Source organism: Triticum aestivum, chromosome 6D (assembly GCF_018294505.1).
Source record: "Triticum aestivum cultivar Chinese Spring chromosome 6D, IWGSC CS RefSeq v2.1, whole genome shotgun sequence".
Classification (NCBI taxonomy): Eukaryota; Viridiplantae; Streptophyta; class Magnoliopsida; order Poales; family Poaceae; genus Triticum; species Triticum aestivum.
The window spans coordinates 450411281-450422338 of record NC_057811.1 but is presented as its reverse complement, the minus strand read 5'-3'; the positions used below and the strand labels follow the sequence as shown (position 1 = coordinate 450422338).

Genomic DNA, 11058 nt, shown 5'->3' with positions numbered 1-11058 from the left:
GGTATGTGGGTATTGGTAATCCTTGGGTCTATATTTTTTTTCTTTTAGAATACTAGTAGTATCTATCTTTTTTAGGCAAATACTATAGTCTATCTTATTATTATCAGGAAAAAAGGTGTTATGGTATGAATACCCCGCAAAAAAGGTGTTGGCAGTGTAGGATCCACGAAAATACCAAAGGGCCCACTAATCCTTGGGCCTGGGCGCCTGGCAGCGGAGATACTTGCTGCGAGAAGCCCGCACCCACTCACAGGACGCACGAATCGCGCCCGCATATTTGCCTCCCTCCTCCCTGTCTCCACCGCCGCCGCTAAACCTGCGCTACGATGGCGAGGCAACTATCGCTGCGCCGGAGCCTCGCCGTCCCCCCGGTGGCTGCGGGATCCGGTGACGACGGATCTCAGGGGATGATGACACGAGCGCGGCGTCGGCGGCTTTGCCTCCTCGCAGAATCTTCCGAGCGCGAGCGATTGGGCGGTCTTGGCGCGTCAGATGAATCATCGGCGAGGGAGACGACGGAAGCGCGTCGTCAGGTTCAGTTCGTCCCGCAGGAATGGAGGGATTGGGCCAACCTGCTTCCTCTGGACCTCATCGAGGAGATCTCCGGCAGGCTGCTCTCCCTCGACGTGGCCGAGTACCTCCGCTTCCGCGCCGTGTGCAGGCCGTGGCGCGGACTCACCGCCGACCCGCGCGCAGCAGGCCTCCTGGACAGCCGCTTCCGCCCCCGCAACTGGATGGTGCTCTCCATCATGCCTGACGTCGTGCCCCCCCGCCGCCTCCTCAACCTGGCCACCGCGGCCTCTCTCGGCGTCCATCTCCCGGCGCTCTCCACCCACTGCCACATCTGCGCCGCCGACGGCCTCCTCGTCCTCTTCCACAAACCCACCAGGACCATTCGCCTCCTCGACCCCGGTCGTCTCCAGCATAATTGTCGCCGTCCCCCCCTATAGTGAAGATAACCTCCTGCCGGTGTTGAAGAATCCCCTCAGCTTTATACCGCACACGATCAATGGCATAGGTTTTGACGACTCCACCTCGCCGCCCACGTTCATGCTCTGCGTCAGAGCCGGTGTAGCCACCATCATCTTCGCCAAACCTGGCGATGCGCACTGGACGCTGGTCAGCCCAGGCCTTGTCTCCCACCCCTTTTATGACGAGCGTCGCAAGGTGCTATTCTCCTCATTGCTGTCCCTGGGAGGACGCTGCTACATCAGCTCGCCAGAGGGTTCGGTCTACCTTCTTGAGCTGCAGCCGATACCTCGGCTGGTGAAGGTTGTTAACCAGCGCCGCCATGCCAAGAAAGACTACATTTGGAACAATCACATAATGTCGTTCCTGGTCCATGGCACCGGTGGGAGGATGCTGATGGTGCGGTACTAGAGAGGCATGGAGCGCTTTGGCGGCGTTGAATCTTACAATCCAAAGGAGCTATTCACAGTGGGCGGCATTACCGGCCGCATTGAGGTGTTGAAGGTGGACATCGCCCGCCGGAGGCTGATCCCCGTGAGGAGCCTTGGCCGGCATGCGGTGTTTCTTGGCCGGACGCACTGCTTGCACATCTCTACCAAGACATTCCCCTCCATTTCTGCCGGCTCGATATACCTGGGCTGCTATCATCAGCAAATTTGTGGGTTCAGCATCTATCATATCAACAACAAGAAGAACCATGGGAGGACCAAACCCGAGCACAAGTTCGTCTTCGTTGTAACCCTGGGTTTAACTCCTGCTGCCAGACCCTACAACCTTGACGAGTATCTTGTACTCTATGTCGACTGGAGACACAACCTTAGTAGGCCATGTCTCAATCATCCCAACTCTTATTGTCGTGACTACTGCATATGTATGTATCCGTACGTGTGGCTGCATGTTTAATATTTTTGGACACTTAAAAAAACCTAGACCTAATTCAAATGAGTTTGAATCTAAACTTTCCAATCATGCCCAGAACAAATTTTCCTGGATCGCACATTTTGTAAAAAGTCCATAAGAATTGGTCTCATGCATATACTCATCACTAAGCCCTCTCTCTCTCTCTCTCTCTCTCTCTCTCTCTCTCTCTCTCTCTCTCTTTGCATTTTCTCTATTTTTTAATAGAAAAGAAAAGAAATACAGAAAGAGAGAGAGAGAGGAACCAAAGCGGCCCAGCCCACCTTACCCTCCCTCTCTCTTTCACCGCGCCAGCCCAGCCCACCGTGAAACGGCACGCCCTCGTCTTCCACCTCGGTAAGAAATTTTCACCGTGCCCCCAAAATGAAAGAGAATTTTTCACCGAGCGGTACAGTGGCACATGGCCAGGGCGCGCCCAAAGCCGCCGTCCACACGCACCCGTCCGCGCTAGGGTTTCTACCGCCCGCCGCCACCAGGGTTTTCTTCCCCCCTCGCCTTCTTCCTCCTCCTCCCCACGCAATCCACGGAGGAACCGAGAGCGCGTAGGAGCGCAGCCATGGCGTGAGCGTGTCCAAGGTTCTTCCCCGTCGCCGGCTCCGCGTCCAGGAGCTCCGCCGTCCACGTCTTCCTCGCCTACGTCCAGGACGCCTCTCCCGAACGACTACAGCCACCACTCCTTCCTCTTCGGCCGCCGCCGCGTCGTTGTCAAAGTCCTCCGCCTCCGTCCGCTACTCGACCGGCGGATCACACCTCCGTGGTCCTGGTGAGCTCCTCTTCCTCCCAACTCTTTCCCCCTCTCGATAGCGTTCTCTGACATCGAGTTCGTTCGATGATCTCACGAAGCCGCCGCCGCGCGGCATGGTCGCCGGCGTCACTCCGGTGACCCTCTGCTCACCCCCTTTTGGTTGTCGGAACCCACTCCAGTGAGTTCTCCGCCGCTATGGAAGGTCTCGCCCCCCGAGGTCTTCCCGCCCTCGCCCCGACCTGCCCGCCGCCACTGCGTCGCACCTTCGGGCCGTAGCGTCGCGGCCCGCGGTCCACTCTGCCGTCACCGCGCGTCGACCTCCCGTGGTATGCGCCGCGTCGTCTCCCTTGGCGCGGAAACGCCACCGTCCGCGCCGGTCTTCGTCACGCTGTCAGGGTTCTTCGCCTACTTCGAGCACCGCCGCCGCGCTCCTAACCTAGCTGCCGCTGCCGCCGTCGCCGCTACCCCCATAGCCGCCGCCGCCCGTCCACCTCCTTCGTCTTCGTCCTGCACCAGCCCGTCATCAGCGTCGCCGTCATCTACCCCGACCACTTCGTCTACTCCGACAACCGCGGGCGACATCGGCCCCGCGCCGATTGGCGCGGCAACCGTCGTCGAGTTCTTCTCTGCTGGCCCCTTCGACTTCTCTGACATGGCGTACAGCTCGTGCAGGTCTCTCATCTACGCATGCCCGGTGCTCGCAACACCGATGCGTGCCTTCGTCCACGACGTGTCCCCGGGCCTGGCAAGCCTGGTGCGGCGCTTCGTCAACTTCGTCTTCGTCCGTCTACGCATGCCCGACGCTGGCAACACCGGTGCGTGCCTTCGTCTACGATGTGTCCCCGGGCTTGGCAAACCCGCCGCGACGCGTCGTCAACAACAACTTCTTCCCGGCGCACCACTACTTCGACACCACTGCGCCCATGCTAACTCGGCGCTTCCTTGCGCCCGCGGCTCCACGGCGACTTCCTCGACACTGGCTACCCCGACTCGACATCGACCACGGCATTCTTTGCACGGCTACCTCGACACTCTCGGCTACATCGACATCGGCACAAAGGGCTATCATCCGCTTGAGCAACTCGTCGGCTTCCTCTACAGTCAACGTGTCCGCGACGCGACACCGTCCATGACGCCCCCGCTACGACTGCGGGAGGATGTCAGCCCGTCGGCTGCTATTCTCTCCAGTCTGACCGTCCGCGACGCTCATGTTGTTCGCAACGCTACCGCTACGACTGCGGGGGATGTTAGAGATATATTTGGGTTACATGTATTTGGTAGTTTAGGATTCCTACCTAATCTCTAGGAGAGGCGTCTTGCCCTCCAAGTCTTGTACTCAATATATACTCGCCCTCGAGGCTCAATAATACATCCATCATATTCCGCAACAATCTCTCTCTCCCTTCTAACACTTACTCTTACCCGATAATTATTTATCTCTCTTGCCATGGTAGTATTAATGCATTAATCAGGACTCACTACTGTTTTATATTTGAATAGGTTGGACAATGTGCTTTTCGAGGTTGATACTGGAGAAGTGGAGATGCAACCGATGATGACAAGCCCTTGGAGGATGAACCTCAGAATGAGTGCACATGTAAACATTCGTTTATAGTTTAATGAGTTCTTTGGTGCTTCTTATTATTGCTTAAATTTTTCCCGACTTTTGCTGATTGTTTGTTTATTGCTGAAAATGCAACTTGGGCACCTGGGAACTTATATTTTGTTGTTTCCCATGGTGCATCAAAATATTTTCTACATGTCTTTGATTTCTGTTTGATAACGATGCAGGTGATGATGATTTCAAGCACCTGTCACAGAATGCAGAAGATCATGTGCCAGCCTCTGACGAACTTGGTACGTGCAAACCCTTGTATAGTTTGAGTATGGATTTGTTCCTGAATCTGAAATCACTGTCTTTGGTCAAACATTTTCCAAATTCTGAATCATCTTACTTGAGTAAATTGCTGTGTTGTCTAAAAGGAAACGAGTGACTATACCTAGAGCGAGCATTATGTTTTTCTGTACTGGTAGTCTCCAGTTCTCTTTGGATTAAAACGAGTTTATGACTGATAATGATGCAGATGAAGATAATCTGATGGGGCAGTTATTTGCCGAGAATCCCCTGGAGCTGGCTCAGTATGCAGAGAATCACGTGCCAATGTATGATGACCATGGTATGTATAAACTCTTTAGTTTTAGGATGGATCTGGTTCTGAAGTCATTGTCTTGGGTCGACATTTTCCAAGTTCTAAGTTATCAACTATACATTACTCTTTGTTGTCTGGAAGAAAAGGAGTGACTGAGCATAGTTAAAAAGAACAAAAGACAAGCATTTTCTACATGAATGCTGATCTCTAGCAAAGAAAAACGAGTTAAACTAACTAGACAGTCCAGTGTACCAAAGTTATAGGTCCTAGAGCTTTGTCTCTACTTGGGATATCTTTACACAAAAACCTTAGATGTCATCCGATGTGGTCAAAATTGTATCATTCTTAAGATATTACCTCAGAATGTCTTCCAAAATATAATGCTCTATGTATAGGGATATTACCTCATGATAATCCGACATTGTTGCTTCTTTGCAACACAATAATTTTATACTGTTTGTACCTGCATTATCTTAGGTCAGACATTTTCCAAGTTTTGAATTATGTTACTCGAGTAAATGTCTTTGTCGTCTAAAAGAAAAAAGAGTGACTAGACCTAAAGCATTATGTTTCTCTGTACTTGCTGTCTCCAATTCTCTTTGGATTAAACTGAATTTCTGATTGATACTAATGCAGATGAAGATGTTCTGACGGGACAGTTATTCGCTGAGAATCCCCAGGAGCTGGCTCAGTATGCAGAGAATCATGTGCCAATGTATGATGACCATGGTATGTATAAACTCTTTAGTTTGAGGATGGATCTGGTTCTGAAGTCATTGTCTTGGGTCGACATTTTCCAAGTTCTAAATTATCAACTATGCATTACACTTTGTTGTCTGGAAGAAAAGGAGTGACTGAGCATAGTTAAAAAGAACAAAAGTCCACATTAATGCTGATCTCTTCTAGCAAAGAAAACCGAGTTAAACTAACCAGACAGTCCAGTGTACCAAAGTTATAGGTCCTAGAGCTTTGTCTCTACTCGGGATCTCTTTAAACAAAAACCTTAGATGTCATCTAATGTGGTCAAAATTGCATCATTCTTAAGATATTAGCTCAGAATGTCCTCCAGAAAAACATACTATCCAGGAGACTCACCGACATTGTTGCTCCTTCGCAATACAATAATTTTATGCTGTTGGTAGCACCTTTCTGTTTCTACCTGCATCTGTGATGTGCTGTTATTACCTTTTTGACAGCTCTTTTATTACAAACTTATTTCCTGGCAGATTATGGTCCTGATCGGCTGCAGAGAATTCAGTGTACTTTGGCTAACTCACAGCGATATGAAGCACATGGTCTCGACATGCTGGCACACGCCGCACTGTTGTTGACCCAGCTTCAGACTGCTGAAAGGTCTTACCATGTCCGTGTCTCCGAGGCTCACCTCGAGGGGATCACTCGGTGGGCCGAACAGATGGGTGCGTATGCAGAAGTTCTGGATGATTACTGTGACGAGGTGCACGAGTTTGCGTTATACCTGATTCGCTTTGATTTGGAAGATCCAGTGTTTGCAAGGCACCAGGAGTTGGAAACAGTGGCTGACCGGTTAATAAGAGAGCAAAGAAACTTGAGAGCGCGGGTCAGGCGTGCACGGGAAAGAATGCAGGTGTGGCAGGAATGGTTTGATGAGAGGGTGAGGCTTCTGCATCTGAGATAATGTAGCGCGGGTCAAGCATGCAGGGGAAAGAATGCAAGTCAACAGTGCCCAAGATGTCAAAGCGCCGTCTGCCGAGGATCAAGTGAATGCGCATGGGAACGCTGGGGAGTCTAACGCTGTGGAGAAGCAGGATCTTCAGGACTAGGAATAGGGCATAGGGGGTGCCTTGGGCTGTGTCATTGGGATCTCTCCTGACTCTATCATCAGGTTGAGCAAGATATATGTATAATAGAATACGAACTTCCTCGACTCTAGCATGCGGGTTCTTATGTTCCTCTTTATTATGTATTGGCTTGGTTTTGTTTGGTTGGTTGGCTGAAACCAACACCAACACCATGCATTTTCTGTGCCAAGAGTTACAGTTTTGTGTGGCAAGCAGGTTCGTGTGGATAGGCTGTTATCTCTTGGCGTGCTGATCCCTCTTTTACGGCATCCCATCCATGACTTATTTGTGCACATCTCGCTTAGAGGTGGTGGTCATCCACGTTGAGAAGCTTGTCCCTCACTGGCCTTGAATTAGTGTACGTATGCGCCCATGAATAAACTTTCTCTTCCTATAAAGACGCCTCCTTCCCAAGAAAATCTTAGGGTTTCTCTGTCTCCGGCCGCCGCCAGTCCGCCTCGTCTTCGGTGGCCTTAGGGCCATGGCGACGCGGTGGATCCCGGCCCTTGCTGACGGGAGGGTTCTATTTTTAGATGTTTCTTCAAGTTTTGTTAGGTTTTGTTTTCTGCTCAGGAAGACGAGACAATGACGGCTCCCTAAAGATGGAATAAAGTTCTCCCCGCCTAGGCCCCATTCTGGTGGTGTGTCTAGTATCGTCGGTGAACGTGTGGAGGTGTGTCTCCAGCGGATCCGTCCTTGGTGGATTTGCTCGGATCTGGTCGTAGTTCGTCTACGTTTGTGCTTTTTCAGCTTGGATCCTTCCGATCTACGCTACTCTTTATCGGCGGTGGTTGCTGTTCTGCTGCGCTGGTCTTATGGGACCTTAGCACGACGACTTCCCAACTGTCTACTACAACAAGTTTTGTCCGGCTTCAGAGAGGGAGAGGCGATGATGACGGCGTGCCTTCGGCTCGCTTTAGTATTTGTATAGTCGTCGCTAGGTGGTCTACGGACCTGGATGTAATTTTTATTATTTCTACTGTTCGTTGTATTGACATGACTGAAGATGAATAGATTGAAAGTTTTCTAAAAAAAGAATTAGTGCACGTTATGGAAGCGTCGCCCTCACTCCAGATTGAGGATGAGCAGTAGCACAATGGCGCACGAGAGGGCACACCACCAGCGCCAGTAGAGGAAAATATAGGAAAGACGAACCTCGGTGCTCTCTTGAAACGCTACAAGCCATCCAGCGCACAATCTAAGAGGAGGTTTGCAGGGGTCCGCACATTGTCCACGTACGCATTGGTCCACTCAAACCCTCTCCGCATGAAAGGGGTGTCGCGCATTCATGTCAGTCAAGCCACTCCAGAGCGGACGTGACTTGACGACATTGATGCAATTTAGAGCGACGCAACGGAACAAGCGAGTGATGCCGCTTTAACATCGACACGACAACTGAGAAGTCTACTTCGGCCGGTGCACCACATTGAAGCCGACTTCTCGTCCACTCACTTGACTCGGCTATTTAAGCACGACTCCAGCGCCGTCCACATCACATCTCCTATCCTTTCCTCTCCGCTCATCTCCTATCCTTTCCTCTCCGCTCACCGCCGTTCCCTTTCTCTTAGCTCGCCACCGTCATAGCTCCTTTCTTCTCCGCGACGATGACCAAGTCCTGGTTCTTCGTGCTGGCGGTCGACTCCAGATTTTCTTCCAAATACGGATCATGGCCCCGCCGCCATAGCTCTCCGGGGCCATCGTTCTCCACGAAGGAGAAGATCATCCTCTCTTCCCAATAGGAGGAGCAGCAACTGCACTTCCTTGCGGGGGCCGCCGCGAAGGAGGAGTACCAGCCGCACCTCCTCATTGAGCGGTCGCTCAAGGATCACCGTCTGGCACCGCCTCCCTGTCGTCCCAAGGCGGAGCTGGCATCACCGCCTCTCTGGTGCGTCAAGCAGGAGCCTCCCTCCCCCAACGCAACAGCGACGTCCAAATTGTACGGCGCGTGAAGGGTGAGGCAGTGTTGCCGCCGCACAACCGGTACAACCGCATCAACCAGCCGACGTCACCTCGCGCCGCGTCTGGTGCAACAAGGCCGTGAAGGAGGTGTTAGAAATAATGGGCCTAGCTCATTAACAAATTCTGAAATCTCAAATAGTGGCCCATGAATAAAATAGCAAGTGGTGGCTCTAAGTTTAGTCTCACCCCGGAAGTTGAGGAAGAGTTGGACCTCTTTATATAGTGGGTTCTCTCCACCACTCTAAGTGATGTGTTGAGAAGAGAAAGGAAAGACCACACACGCGCGCTCGCCTGGCCGGGCTCGGGGCGGCGCGTACGCGCGCGAATGGTCCGCCGAAATCCGGTTCGTTGCCTTGCAAGGATGCGGCTTCCTTTTAGCCGTTTTATTATTTATGCCTTGGCAGATAAATTAATTATTTCTTGTCTGGTAAGTATACGACTTAGAGACCAAACCGTTTGTCTTTGCGATCCGGGATATGACGAATTAGGTTTTTGAGAAGCGCTCTGCGCGACTGCCCAAGTTCGTCCTCACGGGTCATCTTTCGTCTAAGTCGGACGGTGCTACTCATCGTCGTCTCCATCGCCGTCAACATCATATCAACACCGTCGCTCCTACAGCAACTAACAAACCGTGCATCCTTCGTGATCTGTTTATGTCTCTATGTGAAGTTGTTGTGCCATGTGAGATGCTGCTCTGCATGTTTTGTTGTTCATCTAGTTTGCTAGATCGTTGCATGCTAGTCTCTGTTCTAGTCATGAATTATTTAATGAAATTGATCATGAATTTGCCTAATATTCCAACATGAGGAGGTGTGAAGGAAATATGCCCTAGAGGCAATAATAAAGTTATTATTTATTTCCTTATATCATGATAAATGTTTATTATTCATGCTAGAATTGTATTAACCGGAAACATAATACTTGTGTGAATACATAGACAAACAGAGTGTCACTAGTATGCCTCTACTTGACTAGCTCGTTGATTAAAGATGGTTATGTTTCCTAGCCATTGACATGAGTTGTCATTTGATTAACGGGATCACATCATTAGGAGAATGATGTGATTGACTTGACCCATTTCGTTAGCTTAGCACTCGATCGTTTAGTATGTTGCTATTGCTTTCTTCATGACTTATACATGTTCCTATGACTATGAGATTATGCAACTCCCGAATACCGGAGGAACACTTTGTGTGCTACCAAACGTCACAACGTAACTGGGTGATTATAAAGGTGCTCTACAGGTGTCTCCGAAGGTACTTGTTGGGTTGGCGTATTTCGAGATTAGGATTTGTCACTCCGATTGTCGGAGAGGTATCTCTGGGCCCTCTCGGTAATGCACATCACTTGAGCCTTGCAAGCATTGCAACTAATGAGTTTGTTGCGAGATGATGTATTACAGAACGAGTAAAGAGACTTGCCGGTAACGAGATTGAACTAGGTATTAAGATACCGACGATCGAATCTCGGACAAGTAACATACCGATGACAAAGGGAACAACGTATGTTGTTATGCGGTCTGACCGATAAAGATCTTCGTAGAATATGTGGGAGCCAATATGAGCATCCAGGTTCCGCTATTGGTTATTGACCGGAGACATGTCTCGGTCATGTCTACATAGTTCTCGAACCCGTAGGGTCCGCACGCTTAACGTTTCGATGACAGTTATATTATGAGTTTATATGTTTTGATGTACCGAAGGTTGTTTGGAGTCCCGGATGTGATCACGGACATGACGAGGAGTCTCGAAATGGTCGAGACGTAAAGATTGATATATTGGAAGCCTATGTTTGGATATCGAAAGTGTTTCGGGTGAAATCGGGATTTTACCGGAGTACCGGGAGGTTACCGGAACCCCCCGACAACATAATGGGCCTTAGTGGGCCTAGGTGGAAGAGAGGAGAGGCGGCTAGGGCTGGGCCGCGCGCCCCTCCCCCCTAGTCCGAATAGGACAAGGAGAAGGGGGCGGCGCCCCCCTTCCTTCTTCTCTCTCCTCTTTCCCCCCTCCCAAGTCCTAATCCAACTAGGAAAAGGGGGGAGTCCTACTCCCGGTGGGAGTAGGACTCCTCCTGGCGCGCCCCAAGGCTGGCCGCACCTCCCCCCCTTTGATCCTTTATATATGGGGGCAGGGGGGCACCCCATAGACACAACAATTGATCATTGATCTCTTAGCCGTGTGCGGTGCCCCCCTCCACCATATTACACCTTGATAATATCGTAGCGGTGCTTAGGCGAAGCCCTGCATCGGTAGAACATCATCATCGTCACCACGCCGTCGTGCTGACAAAACTCTCCCTCAACACTCGGCTGGATCGGAGTTCGAGGGACGTCATCGAGCTGAACGTGTGCTGAACTCGGAGGTGCCGTACGTTCGGTACTTGATCAGTCGGATCGTGAAGACGTACGACTACATCAACCGCGTTGTGTTAACGCTTCCGCTTTCGGTCTATGAGGGTACGTGGACAACACTCTCCCCTCTCGTTGCTATGCATCACC

At 50.9% G+C, this 11058-nt stretch overlaps 1 protein-coding gene across 1 annotated transcript; it reads left to right on the top strand.

Annotated features, from left to right (window-relative positions):
• Window positions 1-2280: 2280 nt before the first annotated feature.
• On the top strand, window positions 2281-6834 carry LOC123141929 (uncharacterized). The gene is made up of 6 exons (XM_044560990.1): window positions 2281-2650; window positions 4133-4229; window positions 4424-4489; window positions 4717-4809; window positions 5419-5511; window positions 6009-6834. Exons 4-6 carry the CDS (start codon window positions 4731-4733, stop codon window positions 6437-6439), a joined length of 603 nt encoding a protein of 200 aa, XP_044416925.1. The 5' UTR covers window positions 2281-2650; window positions 4133-4229; window positions 4424-4489; window positions 4717-4730; the 3' UTR covers window positions 6440-6834.
• The last annotated feature ends 4224 nt before the right edge of the window (window positions 6835-11058 follow it).

Excerpts from the sequence above, each read along its gene's own strand:
- LOC123141929 (XM_044560990.1), top strand. The coding sequence starts at position 4,731 with ATGGGGCAGTTATTTGCCGAGAATCCCCTGGAGCTGGCTCAGTATGCA. Across the intron at positions 4,810-5,418 it reads GCCAATGTATGATGACCATG|ATGAAGATGTTCTGACGGGA; the intron begins GTATGTATAAAC and ends ATACTAATGCAG. Across the intron at positions 5,512-6,008 it reads GCCAATGTATGATGACCATG|ATTATGGTCCTGATCGGCTG; the intron begins GTATGTATAAAC and ends ATTTCCTGGCAG.